At 37.7% G+C, this 19,882-nt stretch overlaps 1 protein-coding gene across 2 annotated transcripts; it reads left to right on the plus strand.

Annotated features, from left to right (window-relative positions):
- Positions 1 to 44: 44 nt before the first annotated feature.
- nsmfb (NMDA receptor synaptonuclear signaling and neuronal migration factor b) lies at positions 45 to 18,010 on the plus strand. Of its 2 annotated transcripts, XM_077601155.1 has the most exons (15): positions 45 to 325; positions 5,404 to 5,465; positions 5,703 to 6,437; positions 7,227 to 7,299; positions 8,719 to 8,787; positions 10,388 to 10,440; positions 11,249 to 11,338; positions 11,994 to 12,121; positions 12,361 to 12,444; positions 12,532 to 12,565; positions 12,767 to 12,837; positions 13,122 to 13,201; positions 13,444 to 13,546; positions 14,848 to 14,923; positions 15,407 to 18,010. In XM_077601155.1, exons 1-15 carry the CDS (start codon positions 216 to 218, stop codon positions 15,502 to 15,504), a joined length of 1,866 nt encoding a protein of 621 aa, XP_077457281.1. In that variant the 5' UTR covers positions 45 to 215; the 3' UTR covers positions 15,505 to 18,010. The 2 variants fall into 2 exon arrangements, with proteins under 2 accessions (XP_077457281.1, XP_077457283.1); XM_077601157.1 differs by lacking the exon at positions 8,719 to 8,787.
- The last annotated feature ends 1,872 nt before the right edge of the window (positions 18,011 to 19,882 follow it).

The following is a 19,882-nucleotide window of genomic DNA, read 5'->3' on the forward strand; positions in this document are numbered from 1 at the left end:
TATATGGTCTTCGCTTCCTTTCTTCCGTCGGATGAAGACGCATCTGATCATCGCGTCTCTCTCAGTTCGCATCTCAGCAGCTGCGGACTTTTGACGTCACTTCGTTGGTCCAGGAAGAAAAGTCCAACTTTTAACTTATGGCAGGCTCATGATTTCCTTTGCCCCTGTTCAGTTCTTCTTTTATCGGCTTCTTTTCTTTCGTCGATCATTGTGGAATGGTCCGCGCTTTTTCAAAAGGTTGGTTCCACTTCAGCATGGGAACTGCGGCGTCCAAAAGGAAGAATCACAAGAGTGACGCCATATCTTCCGTGACCGCTAAAGTTCGGTGAGTCCTCTATAATATTATTCTTTATGTATAACATAATGTGCAGGGCTTGAGTTTGAGTCTGATTTATTAATTTATTTATTGAGGCTTGAAATGTATAACCTTACCTTTTAATAATAATAATAGTTATTTATTTTTGTCTTAGATTTTGCAAAGTACAATCTCACCACAAACTTAGACCCTATTCTTTTATTATATATACCGTAGTGTAATAAAGAAGTGTACCCCCAACACACTATATATCAACAATCTTTAGTATCTGGATTTTTGGAGCCAGGCCACAGAAAGAGCCCAATTACCTTTTATAAATACAATTTAAAGGTACATTTCTGTTGTTTAAGTTTCATATAAATTATAGAAGTGTGTGACTTGGAGTTTACTGACAAATGGAATGACCTTCAATTGATCTCGACTTTAACTAATTGAGATGACATTTCTTATTGGGGGCGGGCCGGCGGATGAGTGGTTAGCGCGTCGGCCTCACGGTGGGGGACCTGGGTTCAAATCCAGATCGGTCCACCTGTGTGGAGTTTGCATGTTTTCCCAGGGCCTGCGTGGGTTTCCTCTGGGTACTCCAGATTCCTCCCACATTCCAAAGACATGCATGGTAGGGTGATTTTGGACACTAAATTGCCCTTAGGTATGAGTGTGAGCGTGAATGGTTGTTTGACTCCTTGTGCCCTGCGATTGGCTGGCCACCAATTCAGGGTGTCCCCCGCCTCTGGCCCTAAGTCGCTGGGATGGGCTCCAGCACCCCGTGCGACCCTAGTGAGGATAAAGTGGTTCAGAAGATGAGATGAAAAAAATGAGATCTCTCTCTGGAGAGAGGTAGACTGCAACAAAAGGTCATGGTGTCAGATCTGTGTATACTCCCTTTCAAAGCTGTCTCTAATTCTTTTTGATTTTGTGGACGCACAACCGACCTCAGGGGGCGTCTGGTGTGTCCTGGTGGCATTTGTTTCAATTCGGAGTCGGAGCCAGTGGCTTCAACTCAAAGGATAGCTGCAACTGTTTATCTAAATCATATTACAGCAATTCACACTCAATAATACTTTTTTACTTTGTTAGTACATTTATTTAGCTTTAGTTCACACAAGCTTCTTCTGTATCTGTGGGATTTTGCATGACATTAAACTGGCATGCATTTTCCCACATCTTTGATTATTATAAAATAACACAAGGATTTAATACTTTGTGTATATTGTCCTTGCTGGCGAATCTGCCATACACCTTATTAATTTTTTCACCCACATTTTTTGTCCCTACACTTTTTTTTATAAGTCGACTTGTTTAGAAAAAATGGCTGTCACTCAGTCATAGGTCTTACATTGACCGATTCTGACTGTCCACTGTCAAAGTGTCCTTGTTGAAGACACCGAAGCCTAAAGTGCTCCTAGTGTGCCTGGCAGAGCTGTGCATGGAAGTAACTGCCCCTTGATGCATGTGCGTGTGAAAGGATGAATGTTAACCTCTGTAAAGTGCTTTGGGCTCTGTGGTGATAGAGATAAAATACTATCTATGTAAGTGCACGCATTTTACCATTTAGTCCATAGGAAATGACATGCCAACCATTTGTCAATTTAATCTTTCAAAATGGTTTATTGTCCACGTTGCTTCATTACGTTCAATACCACTTGCAGCAGATCAGCATTTTTCACACAAATCTGTAAATACAGTGCTATACTGTCGACGACCGCCCGTTCTAATTTGAGTAAAATGTTCTGTTTAGTCGCTCCGAGAGGAATAGATCTCTGTAATAAATCAAGGACCGATTGACGACCTTGTAAACTTAAAATCAAGGTGGGGTCAAATGCTAATAATAAAAGACTATGTATGTTTGTAATGCACATCCTTTTCGGAGATGGAGGTCATTAATTATTTTAGGTGCGCCTGCACACATTAACGCGTCACATTTACACCAAATGCCCACAGACGGCATTTGTACTGCCAAAACATCGGATAGCTATCCGATTCATATCCACATACTAATGAGGACCAGGTCAGATTTGAAAAAAAATATTGGACTGCCCACATCGCATAGAAAAAAAGATACTTGTTGCATACGTGCCCAGAAATCTGACCTGACCTGAATCACTTTGCCAAGTTTGTTACTTGACATAATTACCAAAGACATTGCATCATTAAGTTTAGTTAACAGCAGAGGGAAGAAAAGGACAACAAACGTGTGTGCATTTAGGAATACTTTACAGTATAATTGGATGAAAGTAGAGCTCTTCCCCCAACACAAATGCAAAGTAGTATTCATAAAAGAAAAAAAATGCCTATCCTCTCATACTACTGAGGCTCCTTTACTCATCACTTCATCTCTTTCCCATAGCTCCCTAATGTTTTTTTTTTACCAGGAGGCATCCATACATTACTCTATTCAGCATATACATTTACTAACCTTTCTAGCAGGGAAGTAATGATGTGTACGTGTACGTGTATGTGTGTGTGCCTCTTTGAACCTCTCCCAAGCAGATAATATAATCCACTTTCTGGATCATTTCTTCTTCTATACCCTCTCTATACTTGTTTAATACACATTCCTATCTTATTTAGCCCATCATCATCCTACTTCCCACTCTGTGCTTACTTTCTATTTTGGTCTTATAGATGCTTGTCGTCGTATTTCTTGTGCTCCCTCCCCCCCTCCTTTATGTCACATGGCTGAAAACATGCAGTAGAAAAAAAAATCCAAAAGCACATGGCAGAGCTGGTGATATAGTGCAGCTGCAATGAGCCAGTCAGCTACAACCGGACAGCTTCATCACACTATTATGTCGATGGTATTTTTTCATTTTTATGTGTGCCTTTCACCAAGGACTAGAAAGGATGGGAAATTCACAACCATGTGATTCAATTTTACGGGATAAGTGGTAAAGATGAGCTTTCAGTTCAAACAGAGTTGACTACAGTATTTTTCATGGCTCATTTTATAAGATACGATAAAGAGACGAAACCAAAGTAATTACTCCTCAATGAATAATCCTATCATTTCATTGTTATTTTGGTATTCACATTTGTTGCCTTGCCTTGTGAAAGCGTCCGATGGAACAGCGAGAAGACAAACTCAAAACATCTACTTTTCATGCTGACTCCAAACATCACATGTCCTGGGCTGTGAGCATGTTGACATCACTCTCTTCGAGTGTAGTGTATGGATTTTTTTTTATAAGAAGTGCACTGAGTCATCCAGATAGATTAGGGATGATTGCATTTTCTTCCTCTTCCCTATCTCCTCCTCGATTCATCCAAGAAGGGAGGGGACTTTCACAGGAAATGCCGCCACTGCACGTGCAGCCTCATATTTAATTACTTAGAGTGTCATAGTGAGAAGGCATATAGGCAGCATCAACACAGCTATTTCATCTGACTGAAGCTCCCAGGAGATTTATCTTTGTAGTCTTTTAGTACTGTAGAAGTGTAACCTATTTATTTTCATGTCTGCCTTTCAATGCAACTATGCAAAAATCGACCTATAAATATCCCACTTGTGTTGTCAGATGATTTTGTACATGTCTCTGGTTCTTTCCCATTTGCAGCAATTGACCTTGACTGTAGCCATGGTATGTAGGTTAACTAAACAGTCAAGATAAAAACAAATTGGGAATTAATTTTGCGTCCCGGGGGGAACCTCCAACATATTCCAAATAGAAAACACATTAGAGTGAGAACATTGTCTAATTTTTAGTGGTGCAAATGAACTCACATCTCTTTCACTTTAAGAAGTTAAATTTCAGACTGGGGTTGGTTCGCGGGCCGCTTTAACGTCAACTTGATTTCACTTGGGCCGGACCATTTTAGATATAATATTTAGATTTTTTTAAATAAATTGATTAAAAGAACTGGATTAAAAGACCTGAATATTCAGTTTTTTATCGATCTAAAAAAAACTTTATTTTAGCTTTTTTAAAATATATTTTTAGATTTTACAAAATGATTTTCGAACTAAAAACACAGAAAATATGGATTAAAAAATTAAAATTATTGATTTAAAAGGGGGAAAGTCAGGAAAATTAATATACATCTATACTCTTCATTTTAATTTGATCCTAAAACAGAAAGTCGGCACGCATGATTTACTTTCCTGGGCCACACAAAATGATGCGGCGGGCCAGATTTAGCCCCCGCGCCGCCACTTTGACACATGTGGTATAAGGTAACAAAAACGTTGGACCGTTTTTGGAGGTAAAAAAGAAAACGCTTCATAGTATGCATAAATGCGACATGCTTCCTGAGCAATGCAGTAATACACATTTTATCATGAATTTAGAACTCATAATGCCAGGCTGAGCATCAAATTTTCTAAGCTCAAGTGAAATACTTTACCATTTCAAATTCTCCCCAATCTTATAATTCATCCATAAACTAGGACAGCTCAGAGCTGTATTCAAGGACAACTTGACATCCTAAACTTCCCCAAGAGCTAGAACAGCTGTTCATATTCACAAGAGGAGTCCTTTTGCGCACAATATAAAATTGGTGCCATTTAACAACTACACAAATTGTTGCCAAGTCTTTAAACTGAGGACATTTTAAATGAATTAAGGATGATCTTATGGTTACAATTGCATCGCAGGTTAAAATCTGGACCTATACCGCTCAAGCCAGAATAGAACTTGGTTTAAGTCTTTGTTTGCATACACGGGTGTTAAAATATATGACGTTGCAATCAAGGGCAAAGTCATTATTAATATTTTAGGAAATTCATGGGAAAATAAACCCAAAGAGTATGGAATTGAAGGTCTAAATGACTTTGATGTCCAGTACTTAAATAATTAGAGATTGGCACCAGAGACAGAAACACAGCACATTGGTTTTATCATCATCAGTAGGGAGGCAATAAAACGGAATGTTAATTTTTATGTACTGGTAAAACAATGTTTAAACACAGCCTTTACTTTGAATAGACTGATAAAAAAACATTTTTCAGTTAGAAAGCACTCTCAAACAGTTTGTCGTGGATTGTCATCTTGTTGATATCCTGTAATTTTTCAATGGAGGCCTTGCATGTAATGGAAACTTTGTTTTGTGTAACTGAATTTTTCACGTTGTGTTTTATTTTGTCCTAACAGGGCAGCTAGAGCGTTTGGAGAATACTTGTCCTCTACAAATTCAGAGAACCGCAACAGAGCAGGTAGCTGAAGTCATTTTGAATTTACCTCATTTTGACGTGTCTCACTTTGGACAAGTATGAAATATATACATCCATGCAACTCTATGAAGCATGTAATCCTGGAGCTATTTTCAAACCATTTTAGTTTGTAAATACAATGCACTTTGACAAAAATATCCACAAACTATTGTCTTCAAATTCTACTCAGAAAATGTCATCACATAATTATCCCTTTCTCCATTTAAATTTTGTCCGTAGATCATCTGTTGTCCGACACATACTCTGGCCAAGGCTGTGACTCCTCAGACGTCAGTCAAAACAAGCAAAATCTGCCACCACAGCCTCCCTCTTCTCCCATAACCAAGTCCCACAAGGCTGGACAGTCCAATCGTAGTGGTCAGATACAAGTCCAGCTTCGAGCTAACTCGCTAAAAGCCCAGGCACCGTCTAAACGTAGACTCTCTACTGAGCGCAGGCTCTCCACAGAAAATCCACCGAGTGCCAGGGATTGGCAAGGGAGTGTGTCAGCAAAACCAGCTCGGGTGTATACAATCACAAGAGAGGTAGGGATGACTCTGGGCCAAGACAGTGAGGAAAGCCTAGAGCTGGAAGTGTTGCAGGGAAGCAAGGTTGAGCCACTCTCCAACAACTCGTCTACCGTGGACCAGCAATCATCTGCTCCTGCCCGTGGTAGCCAGTTCCGTAGCAGTCATCACCGTAGTAACCATTGCCATGCCCACCAGAAGCGTGGAGGTCCTTTGTCATCATCTCAGTCACTGCAAAGTTCCGACAGCGCCAGCAACATCCGAGACTGGGGCATGAGGAAAGGAAGTTCAAGGGGTGACAGCACTGGAGACTGCGTGGCCTGCATTCGCGCTCCCTGTCAAAGCCAACGCTCTTTAGACCTGGACATGTCATCGAGGGATGCGGGCAAGCAGCGTAAGAAATTGGAGAGGATGCACAGTGAGGATAAAACTTCTACCGATGACAAAGGTGAGGCATTAGAAACGATAAAAGGTCACCAGAATTCTAGATAGACAACATCCTGACAGCAATTTTGTTTGTGTTGCCTATTTTGTTTGCAATCATAAGGAAGCTAGTAGCTATGCCAGAAAAGCAGTATATTAGTTTCTGACCGCTCAAACCAAATTTTCAGAAGAATAACCTCTCGCAATATCACTTTATTCTGTAGGTTTGAAGGAGTTTCTTCATCCACATTATTAAAATCCAATTTAAAAATTAGCCTGACAAACTGTGGTTAAATTGGTGTATTTGGGATGATGAGCCATATTATATGTCTAGATTATGGTTCATTGATTCATTTCCCAATAATGGTTCAAATTTACAGTTCTACTAGTTTGATTAGATGCAAAGTATGCAGACTTATGTATAAAAAAATATTAGATTGTCAAAATGTGTACTATAAAATGTAAAATTCTATAATTCTTTACAGCCAACACCTGCATTTTGTTTTAGTTGTTGCAGCAGCATAACCAGTTTTTTTTTCCATCTGAGGTTATATTTTATGTATGTTCCACCACTGTCCCAATGTGAACTGACATAATCCACAGCTCTCCCACGACATGCAGAAGGTGTTTAACCAAGACTGTATGAATGATTGGATATACATTTTCAAGACAATATATTATGATATGCAGTAGATATGCTGCTTTAAATGTGTTCAGAAACCGTACTCAAAATAAACTATTTGGAAAAAAATGTGCTTAGTGTATTTGTGAGCCTCATGCACTTGTGTAAAACTCAATTTCTTCTCCATTACAGAAGAAAATTCGAACAGCTGGTTCCCTAAAGAAAATATGTTCAGCTTTCAGACAGCAACTACTACCATGCAGGCGTAAGTACAGCACAGAATCTCCATTTCTTTTTCCTCCACGTGTGTAATTCTTTATCTGGTTCTTGTCAAATTGCTCTGTCAAAAGATAAAACCAAATGTTATAATCATTATAAGTTAGTCCTTATCCTTGTTCTGTTTTATTGTCTTACTACTGTTCTGGTACTGTGTAGATATCTAAAGCAATAACTGCATCAAAAGTCCTATATATATAATTTATATATCTATATAAATAATTTATATATAATTTAAATGCAACACTGAACTCACTTAGTGTAACACATTTATTGTTCAGGTGTGCCTCAGGCAAGCCAGACTAAAAGGCTTTTACGCAATTTTACTCTATTTATTTGTATTACATTTTGTATGTCGATTAGGAGGTTATGGTTATTGACTTCACTTATATAATTTTGTACATTTATAGAAACTAAATGCACCTGTTACCTTAGCCTTAATTATTGCAGTTAAACTGACATCTATTCAGTATTTGTCTGACCATGCTGGTGACTTGACTTTTATTCTGTTTTCTTCCACTTCTCTCCGGGTGGCAAACTTCCAAATCACGACTCTAGAATATCGTGAGTAACCACCTACACTCTGTGTATTTGGCTTCCAGTTTGTTTCTTTTCAAGTCAAGCAACACATCTTTTTTCCCCTCCATATTTTCCTCACGTGCCTCTGTGTTAGTCACTCTAGTGTGTTCTCATGAGTCACATTCTTTACCAGACTGTGTATGACAATTAAAAAGCAAAGGTGCCATCATAACATTTACGCTAATAGACTTGCATTTCTTGTCCTTAACAAGTGCATTAGTAATAGCTACGTGCTCTGTCATCAAGCAAGAGCAGGGTATACATTTATATTGGAGACACTATACCACAAGTTTTATTATGGCTGACAAGTGCCATTGGTTTAAGATAGAATGACGGCACTTTCAAGCCAAGTCATTGAAAAGATTTACATCCATTATGTTTTGTCCAAAACTCTTGTCAGTCAATCAAAAATAGTCAATCAACTAGTTTAAAAAGCACTTTTTCTTTACTAATGTCAAAATTCAGCATTTTAGTTACCAATATATCACTTTCTTTGCAGTTTTGTATTGTGTTCCTAGTGTGTGTGCGCGTGTGTGTGTGCATATACAGTACTCGTGTATTTTTAAATAATATCCCAATCCCAGTCTACCTTTATCCGATTGACCTCTTTTGAAACTGAAAGCACTTATTTGAACCCTTCTACCTCAGCATAGCTAGCCGGCTTTTCCCCCTCATTTATGCCCGAACCCAACTGGAGTCAAAGGGCTTAGTCTGCTCAGTGTCTTGACGTTTTAACCCTTGGTTTCGATTGGGTTCAGACAAGCAAACCTGTTCAGGGCCAGTTGAAATAGACTTTAAACCCCAACATAACACTTTGACATTCTGGCAGGGCTTTCCGGGGCATTGCCGAGAAAAAGAGACGGAAAAGAGAGCAGGATGCAGCCACCATGATTGAGAGGTACCATATCCTGGCTTAACTGTCCTGTCCTGTGTAGTGCCAAACCGTCCGTTAAATTGCGCAGCAAGGAAAACATCCAAGATGACAACAAAAACATTTTCCCAAATTATAATTGTTTTATCAATAGAATATGTAAGTGGGAATGGTGCTGTCTTTGGGTTGAACTGTTATCCTTATCTGTCTAGTAGCGTCATTTTTTGTGAATTTGTTTGTCAAACAATAGGTTTTGGAATTGATCACGGTCAACGTGATAGGCTCACGCTTTCATATACGTATTCGAGAAAAATATATAATGTCTCCAATCATCTGCTTTGTCTTTCTGGCAGAAAAACAAACAATAAAACACGCTCTTTTTTTGTTGAGATCAGGCCATTGTTTTGGCTAAATACTTGGAACTCACTGAACAAAGCATATGCAGCTATTACTTAAAGACAGATAAGGATGTAGTATCTTGACAAGCTGAACTAAGGACATTTTTTAAAGGGACTCAGTATCTTGGTTGTCGCTGTCTGTCTGTGAGTGACTGTGTCTATGTCAAGGAGTTGCCTTTAAAGTGGTTCACACCAGAGACACGAAAAAGACTACCTGTTGAGACTTGAAAATATACTGTGCTTCTAAAAGAAAGGTGCCTCTCAGTCAGTGTGAATATGCAAGTTTTATATTTTCTTTTCCACGGCCACGGTGAAGGTTTGGGCCGATATGTTGCACTCGCTTTGGCTTACATTTGATTTGGTGTGTGGTTGTGGATTTATTTTTTAAAATCGTGTCACTCTGTTTATAAACTGACTGATGACGGATCAAACCTCCTCTTCTCTGAGTCATCCCGCTATTTTAGGCCGAGACTCCCGCAACCAGCACTAGAGTGCCTTTGACTATTTAATCAAAGAGCTTGTCTGCCCAAGAATCAACAAATACTAGGACTTACACTTGCGGTCATGATGAATAATAAAGCACTTTCAGGCTCTACATTGTTCCTTTTACAAACCTCGTAAGGGAGGCCCTTTGGTCAATTTTTTTTTGCTTGTTTGAAAGATTACTTTTGGAGAAAAAAAATAGTGAAGTGAAGTGATTTGACATGTTTGACGGAACATTATGGATTAACATATATAAAAAAAGTCCTTAAGAATTGATTATGGAAAGTGATTCACTTTCTAAAACTTATTTTTTGAAAACACCTGACATTGAACAAACATGCCGTATATTTAGCCCCATCATTTGACTGTACATTATGAACAAACATCTTCACTCTTACCATGTCTTGTATATATACATTTGGGAATGGGCTTGAGTAGACCTCTCCTAAATCTTAACTTTTCACCAAATTCAGGCCATTGTGTGGTCATCAAAACAGGCCCTGTAAGTGTTTTGATTGTGTAGTTGTGTGGTCTTTTATTGCACTGTGTCTTAAGCTAAATTTCTTCATTTACAACATAGGCCCTCATTTTTTGTGGACATATAAGCAGCTACATCATAATGCCTGATCATTACCTGTGCACTCAACTGTATTTTTTTATAAAAGTGTTTACAGTACATCTGTGCCATTGTTCATGCTGCAAGTTGCTAATATACAGTATTTCCTTGTTTTCTGTTTCCATGATAGAAACTTTCGCAAACACCTTCGGATGGTGGGCAGCCGGAAAATCAAAGTTCAGAGTAAGTAAATCTGTGTCTTTCCCACTCCGTTTGACAATTACTTCTTGCAGAATGATTATGATGTATTATACATGACATCCAGAACCACACAAAGCGGAACTTGTTAATCGTGGGCTATAGGAACCAAGCCCAACTGCAAATAACACATTTCTGGTAGTAATTAACAGGTCTCTGAAAAAGAGATACTAAAAATACTCCTGTTATTACAGTAATGCTTTCTTCGAGGACCAATGTTTTTTTCCCCCAAATCATTGAATTAATTGTGGTGGATTGATAAACAGCTACCGTTCAGAAATCTTTATTTTAAATCTGTCTTTGGATTTTGAATTTGAATGTTTTCTATGAGCTCAAATGACTAAGTGGTGCAGATATTTGACAATGGACTATCCTGTATTGCATTTCCTGTCAGGGTTAAAATATTCATGAATTTAGATAAAACAAAAGAACAAAAAATATATTAATGCTCTTCAAAGGTACAATATCTGCTGCTGCATTCACAATGTAAACACTGCAATGACCGTGCCGTGATTTCTCTTACAGTATTTTGGCAGCACTAGAGCTCAATATTAAATCACTGCTGGGACAAAGGACAAAAGTATATTACCTTTTTGACCGGTAATGTTCTTTGCATTAACTTACCAATGTCATACTCCATAAAAGTAAATCTTTCATCAATACGCAACAAAATAAATTACCATATAATGTTAGCCAAAAACATTAACTTTCCTAGACTGATGATCTGAGCTCCTAATGCTCTGAAGAGTGTGAAATTACGTGTGAATAACTGTTTTCTCCTTGTCATTATCAGCCTATGCTGAGCGCCGGGCCAAGAGTTTTAACCGTTCGTGGAGTGACCCCACCCCTGTCAAGCCTGACTCACTGCATGACTCCAGAGATGGTGAGTCAGCACCCTCTCCATCACACCCCCCCATAGGCAGGCAAAAACAACGGTTATTGTTTGCTACATGCTCACACCAGAAGAATATATTTAAATATTTCACAAGGACGATGAAAATGTGCTTACACAAATCCTGCAAGATAAAGCCAGCTTACACTTAAAAAATGGGCAAGGCTGCTTTGTTTAAATGGAGCATTGATGCACAAGGGGTCTAATGTGCTTTACATAATTAATAGTTTATTTAAAATGCTGCCCAATGAACAAAACCTGACTGTCATGACATGTGCCTCCCTACTTTAAAACTTGATGCGGATTTTGTGAGCTTTTCTACAATATCGTTGATACGGTGATGATATCAAACGATGTGATTTCGATTTATTACATCCCTAGTATACATTTTTTTTCAGTTGGCACTTGCTGCTTGCGTGAAAATAAAATGTTTTGCAATTTTCATTGCACGTGTTTAATTTGAATTGCAGATCTTTACATCTGTCTGAGGTTATTAAAGAGGTTTTTGTAAACCCCATTCTTCCCAGAATCAAATTTCAGGTGTAGCAGCACTGGAAAATGATGCACATACTCTTTAATCCTGTCTGTGTTATCCTTTCATCTCAACCTTTGTTCACACACGTGTTTGTTTGTGCCTGTGAGCCAGGTGGCGATATCCAGACCTCATCAGGCACCCTCAATGAAGGGTTGGACGAGGATGCTGACTGGGGAGATGAAAAAGAGATGGAGAGAGTAGCCTGCGAAGGAGATGACTTCATCCCACCTAAAATTATTGTAAGGATCATAATTTACTTTTCATTTAATATAGGGTTCATATTCTACAGTAGTTGGCTGGGATGGGAACCGACACCCCCGCGACCCTTGTGAGGATAAGCAGTTCAGAAAATTAATTAATTAATATTCTACAGTATATGTCATTTTCTTTGTAAAATGCAGGCAGGACTAATGATTTCTCACTTTCTCTTGGTCTCTACATTTTATTTAATTTATTTATTTATTTTTGCCTCCCACAGCTCATATCTTCCAAGGTGCCAAAAGCTGAATATGTCCCTAACATAATTCGTAGAGATGACCCATCCATCATCCCGATCCTTTATGTGAGTAGAAGAAATAAATGAATTCATGACTTGTATTTTTCTGCTCATTTGACTTTAAAAACTGTATATGACTCCCCTTTTTACCAGGATCATGAACATGCTACATTTGACGAAATCCTTGGTGAGTATGACATGTACAAAGTTGAACAAGATAAGGTGGCACATTTGCAGTGTTTGAGACGCAGCGATGATTCATTGTATGAAACTGTCAAGGGACAGACTACGTATGTGTTTCATCATTCAAGTGGTGAAAAGTGACACCCCTCTCTCTCTCTTTCTCCCCAACCCCCCCCCCCCCCCCCCCCCCCACTTTTTCTCTCAGAGGAGATCAAGAAGAAGCTGACCGCCTACAGAAAAGGCTGTAAAATTTGGAACATGCTTATTTTCTGCCAGGTGAGTTTATAATTGGCAGTAATTCAGCCATATTGTGTTTGTTGTGGTTGTTACATTTCATATAACATATAAGCTTAAGATATAATATGATATAAAATAACATATTTAGCACCTCAGTACCAGAAGGTATTCTAGCAAGTTTAATGTAGTATATTTTGTCCTTGTCAAAAGTTGTGGATGGTGCCAAAACAAAGTATTTGTTGTATTCTACTTTTGGGTTGCATTAAAAATAATCATTTTAAGCTGTCTCTATGGCATAAACTTGGACGTTTATCTTTCCATAGGGAGGACCAGGCCATCTGTATCTATTGAAGAATAAAGTGGCCACTTTTGCCAAAGTGGAAAAGGAAGAAGATATGATCCAGTATGTTTTTTGGGATGTTTTTACCATTTCTAGATCGAAATATGAATTGAATCTGTAAGGCTAAATAAAAATCTCATATGATCATTTCATGACAACGTCCCCTTTAAACACACTCCCTTTTGGAAGTGCCTTTGTTCATTGAAATCATTTACAATCTCGAACACTTTTAAAATACCCAACAATTTCCCCATCTACTTTCAACCCCATTGTTGTTAGTTTCATAACCTCTCTCCTCTACTCAGGTTCTGGCGGCAGCTGGGCAGACTGATGAGTAAACTGAACCCTGAGCCTAACCTTATCCACATTATGGGCTGCTATGTGCTTGGGAGTGCAAATGGAGAAAAGGTAGTCAGCCTTGGAATTGTGTCTTCAAGACTCGCAATCATAGAACTCCTACATGCAATTTATTTACCTCAAGAAAAACACCACACACCTAAAATATCTGCCATGTGTGCATGCATACAGAGCATCCTTAGTCAGTCAGTGTAACTGTGAGTATGTACACATGATGCACATGCTAAATGCTGCCTTATGGTGTGAACAGCAGTGTGAAGAATATCAGTTGACAGGCCGTTGCTTTCAGCTTTTTAAGAGGCGGTCTAAATAGAATAATTAACCATCGGTATTTCCTTAAAGCAGAGGTTTCAAACTACATTAATTTGGGAGGTCCACAAAAGTAAACCATGTATTAGTTTTTCAGTCAAAACTTATTTTATTTCATTTCATTTTAACCACATTGTTGGGGTCACAGGGTGCCGCAGTGTATCCCACCTGGTTTTGGGCGAAAAGCGGCTGACACACTAGACGAATGTAGTCAAAATGTATTCGTACACCTTGTTGAAAACACTGAGGAAGTGCACTGATGTAAATGGTGACCTTTTTAGCACCTTGGCTTCCTGGTAACTGCTCTTATCCCGCTGTTAGGCTGCCGCCCAGCACACGCAGGGGAGGACAACGAAAAAGAGGAAGACTCTCTTTCACACAAACATAGAACACAGTATTGCATGACAGCAAAATAAACTCCTTCACGCCCACTCACTTCACATAAGGACTTACTGACCTTTGTTGTTATTGCGTGCTACCACATTTGCTTACAGACCTACCTCGTTCAGAACCTGTGCTTCCACCCCCACAGAGTCAAATGCACGCTTGCAATATGCTCACACACATCACATAAGCACGTGCCCACACAATCAAATGTTGTTTCATCCTCTCCACTTACAGATGTTGGGCAAAAATTTGCATAGTATGAGTGCAAGTGTAAAGCTGTATTTTCTGCATACAAACCAATCTCAATTTGTAAATTAATGCAACTGTGATAGCAAATTCTCAATGATTTTGCAGGATGTTACATGATAAATATACAAGAAAATGTTTGGTTATTCAAGGTAGGGAAATAAATGTCAGGCTTCCCAAAATGTTAGGACATGCTTTGATATTTCCAATATATTCATCTTCCAAGAAGGAGACAGTTTAGGATAGAAACAAGGAAAAATTGTGTTTATCCTTTGGCGTATTAAAATTTTGAGATCCGTCATCCTTAAATGGTTTAGATGGTATGTTTCAAATTGCATTCCATTTCATTTGTATGTTTTTTTTTTTGTCTAAAATGTAATTCTTCTTCTGTCTGTTCCCTTTTCTTGCAGTTGATTCAGACTTTGAAGAGACTGATGAGACCTTCCTCTGTTGAATTCAAATCCCCACTAGAGCTGTCTGCACAGGGTGAGATCACTTTACTCCCCCAAACTACTAGTTTATAAACTGTACGCATTCATCCATTTTTCATATTTTGCTCCCAATCCTGAGATCCACCATCAATCATTCTATCTTTACGACAAAAATATTCCTATGCCACAGCAAACACATTTAAAATAAACAAGCTGGGTATGTTAATCAATGACATTCGTCCCTGTCAGCAAACCTTTTCACTATAAATCGCATCAAGTAAAGTGAGCTCACATCGTTGTGAATTGTATTGCATCTCTCATCCGTCATTTTCCTCCCAGGTCTTCATGCTATTCTAATTTATTTCCCAATAGACCCATTTGTGTTTTCTCAAGCCAGGTCTGTTTAAGGAAATGATCATTGACCGGATTGTAGTCAGCTGCATGATACTGTCATCAGTTCATATTTGCATCCCAATTTGCAAGCACAACATCAATAGTGATGTAGTACTATATTATATTTTATTATCTTTCTCTCCAGGTAAAGAAATGATTGAGACATACTTTAACTTCCGCTTGTTTCGTCTGTGGAAAAGCCGTCAGCACTCCAAAATGCTGGACTACGATGACATGCTGTGATGTTCAAGTTCAATTTTCTGGCTTGAAGGCCAATTATCTCATACCTGAGCCTATGTGCTGTGAGGGAGGCTATGAAAAAGCCCCCGGAGTAGCGCGCAGGTAGAGTCGTGGAGTGGCACCAGCTCGCCTGGTATACAATGCTCTCTCCTGAAGTGAAAGTGGCTGAGTAGATATGGCTGTACCGGTGTACCATCTCACCTCTAGAAATGTTACCTTGCTGCTAATCACTCAGAGAAACTAGGTCGGCGCAGACAAGAAAAAGGATGGAGGAAAAGGACTTTTCATCTTTATTCTAAATGATAACTGCAGTTAGCTTTCTGAGTGTAAGAAAAGGTCAACTTCAGGCTCCTTGTTCCAGAAGGTGAACGTATTGGTTCATCTTCCCCTTTTCAGGAGGAAGTTTGTTTCTTTCTTTGGAGCTCTCGAGACTTTGAGGATCTTTCGGCGAGAATTCCAAATAATATAATATGTAGTCTTATTAACAAATTAGAGGTCTATTTAACAGTTTTCTTTTTCACTTGAATATCTTTGCGTTTGTCTTTTAGTAGAACTGACTGTTGTATTAACTCAGGATAAAGCCAGTGTTTGATATTAAGAATTGCTGTAAATTCACTGTTCTTATCGCAACATTGGGTTGTGATTGAAGGCATTCATACAGCAGGATGTTACTCCTCTCTGGTTTGGTCATGTGTTTGCAATACTTTTGGACCACAGACAGCTGTAGCCCTGTATTTTGTGTAGCATTACACAAATCTAGTATTCACTCGCTGCAACAGCACAAGCCCAATTTTACTGGAATTGTCATTAATGTGTGTTTAACTACTCTGCAACACAGCTCATAAGCAACTTAATATTAGTAGAACATCACACTGATACTTTGAACTGTTCTGGTGTAGAACAGGTTTTTCAGTGTTTTATTATTATTTTTACATTTGTGATAGTCTCAAAATGAAGACTATCTTCCTTGTTATTTACAACGTATTGCGAGCAATTATATGAAGTCAGCGTTAAAGTTAAATTACCTCGGTGATTTGTATTCCCATTATTAAGGGGAGGCATCAGCTTGTGCTATTAAGGGAGGAGGTTCATTTATTTATTCTAAAGCAAATAAGTATAGTCAGGCATCATTCATATTACACAATTTACATGGAAGACAGTTGATGGTTTATCAAGCCGACACAATTCATTAAGATTATTCATTCAGACAAGCTCAAAGTAGCACTTTTTTGGAGAAACCATCTGGTTGCACTTAGGCTTGTAGCCAATTATGATCGTACTTTATTTACTGTGTACTGTACATATTCAATTGAATCTGTTTTACCCGGCAAAGCCTTGTGTACAGCTCAAATAGTTGTTAAAGTGCTATTTCAGGATTAAACATAATTGATTTATTTATTGAGAAAAATACAGTACAGTAAGGAAAAAGTGCATTGATGTGTAGCAAAACTGGTATTATCAGACTTGGTGCTGTGTCAACTGAGGTCATCTATAGTATGTTGCATCATCTTTCCTTGCAGAGATGCTTTGAAAATACGCAATTACTCTGTCCTCATTCACCTTCTTTATGTCTGATATAGTTGGTGACCTTGCATCTTTTGTTTAGTATTTGATTCGTGTATGAGTGTCGAGTCTTTGGGATCTTTCTAATTTTTCTTAAATGGCAAATAAATCCAAACATAGGATTGAGTTCCCACAAAGTGTGTAAGTGTCCACAGCACAAAAAGTATTTTTATTTTCCTCAAAAAGCATCTATACTGTCCACGAGTGATTCTTTAAATAGCCAGTTGTGTTTTTCAAGTGATGCACAAGATCAAACTCACAAGTTGTTATTGTTCACTTGTTTTCCAAAAAAATCTCAATTGTGACAACTGTACTTGAATGTCATTGCAGGTTTTTTTAGTGAGTCAAAAATGTCCGCAAGAACATTTTAGCTGATTTGTGTACAAAATGTAATGTTTACTGGCCTCCTGCTAAAGTGATCTTTTCTCCAGTAGACAAGCAAAGTGTCATAAACCGTATGCACAATACTGCAGATTTCAATGTCAAGTGACACTGAGGACACAGTAGTAGATGAAAATGTAAATCAATTTGGCTTCACTCCAAGAGAGCAATCTAGAGACTGACCTTTAAACACTTTTATCATATTATGCTTACATTAAAATAAACAAATACTTTGGTTGGGATATTACTAAGGGTATAGGAGATTGATGTTACTTATATTGAAAAATCTGTAGGTTAAGGCACCCTTTTTTATTAAAAGGTGTGGGGACACAATAGGTAGGTATAGGTACACCGTATTGTGAATCGTTTGCAGAATATTGGTAGTTCAATTTAATATTCAGATTCCTATTGTGATTAGGGCGTCTATATATTGTATCTGAACTAGTAGCAAAGCAATAATGCATTGAGAAATGTATTTCTGGTGACTCCATGTGAAAGAAATAATTGTTTTGTTTTTAAACTTCTGGTCATTAAACTTACATTCAAAAAAGTTTGTTGTATTATCTTGTCTATGAAGTGATAAGACTAATGCACAAAAAGAGAGAAAAGTGAAAATTATGGTATGCTGTTTTCACACATTTTTGAGCAACATGAAGTGTTGCAAATGTCTTGCTCTGTGATTATGCAGTGATAATGGTTTAACAAACAGTATAATTTTTTTAATCTGGAAAATTCTCCCAATGACAGCTACATATTTCAATGTTACATTAGGTAAAATATGTGCTATTAACGAGTAATGACTTAAAGGGTTCTAAAAATATATTTATTATATTCATCACCTTATGTCTAGTATGTCAATATTCAGTGGCTACAATGCACTGAGAATTTAAATACTAATGGTTTAAATAAAAATAATAAAATGAAAAGAATGAAACAGCATTAATTTGAAACTTATCCTTATGCGCTTGAATGTTGTATATTTTTGTCTTGAAGGTAAAATCCAAAAAGTGAGAACATTTACTTTCAAAATCATGGTGTAGTATTACGTAGACCCCAATAATTTTTGGGTAGAAAATATTGCAGAGTTTCTTTATTCCCTTTTACCTTAGAAATGAGAGCTAGAAAAATTAATGTTATGTTATATTAGCCAGATGTCAGGGCTCCCAATGTTTAACTGGAAATGGAACAGTTTTTCTTTTGTAGATGAACACACATTTAAAGTCTAATTACCCAAAAAAAACACTCCTGGGTCTTATTTTTCTTAGTCATCTGATATTGTTGTGCAGCAAATGATCAACCACTGAGACGAGGAGCAAATGATGCTACAATGCAGATCAAGTTTGCCTCAAGGCATTTTTGAGAAGTGTTGATTTGTCTCAAATTCTTATTTTTTAAACACTGCGCTCAAAAATATTCCTGACTACAGCAGTTTTACCAAGGTCATAATTGCTTTCTAGACGAGCTTCATCCTCCTCCTTTCATCTGGCGTCACAGCATCATTAACGCAGTTCAACACAACCATCATTAATATCGACCTTTGTTTGACTTCAATATGATCATCAGCTGTTTACTGCCAACAAACTAGTATTTAAAATATAGCTGCAAAAAGTACTTGATGTCTATATAATCATTTCCAATTAATGTAATTTTAGGATTATGACTCGCTTCATAAAATGTCATGTAAAATTAAGATATGGCTTACAACGTTGAACAGATAGTTGATATTGGCTCATTCTTTTCACATTTAAATCTGGTAACAATATCACCACAATATGAATAACAATATTTCTGTATAGATCAATATAAACAATGTTTCTTCCAGGCAAATCTTTTTTAAATTGCATTTCTCTTGCAGCTAGTAGTCATAAATCAGATTAAGATGCTGGAAATGTCTCAATTTTCATCATCTCTCCTTCAGAGATGATTTTGACCAAACCCTTACTGGCCATATAATAAGAATGAGATATGTCACATGATTTTAAGTAGCGCAAATAGACTATGACCTTTCACATTACAGCAATAATGAATCTGTACAATTCCTCCAGCTCTGTAGGATGTGCACAACTCACCTAATGGTTATTGCTAGCCACGAGTTCTTCCATTTCAACCTGTATTTTCCAATAACAACAATTAATTATTCGTCTAGTAGCCTGAAGCTTGAGTTGATTCAAAAGGTTTTTTGTTTTTCTTTGCTCGCTCACAAGGTGAAATCATGTGGGTCGATGAATTTGAGCAGTCACACTTATTTAGACAAACTTATTTCCTCGAGAAAACAACCCATTCAATTTAAATACCTTCCCTTAATACAACTTTTGTAAAACGATAACTGATATACAAATAAAATCTTCATAACTTAAATGATTTTATTCACATGGGCAAAACTAAAATGTACAATATTCTTCTGTATGACATGAATCATTATTTGCTTTGATTGCAA

Source organism: Stigmatopora argus, chromosome 5 (assembly GCF_051989625.1).
Source record: "Stigmatopora argus isolate UIUO_Sarg chromosome 5, RoL_Sarg_1.0, whole genome shotgun sequence".
Classification (NCBI taxonomy): Eukaryota; Metazoa; Chordata; class Actinopteri; order Syngnathiformes; family Syngnathidae; genus Stigmatopora; species Stigmatopora argus.

Coding starts and splice junctions, on each gene's coding strand:
- nsmfb (XM_077601155.1), top strand. CDS start 216: ATGGTCCGCGCTTTTTCAAAAGGTTGGTTCCACTTCAGCATGGGAACT. Junction 6,438..7,226: donor AACTTCTACCGATGACAAAG/GTGAGGCATTAG, acceptor TCTCCATTACAG/AAGAAAATTCGAACAGCTGG. Junction 11,339..11,993: donor ACTGCATGACTCCAGAGATG/GTGAGTCAGCAC, acceptor CCTGTGAGCCAG/GTGGCGATATCCAGACCTCA.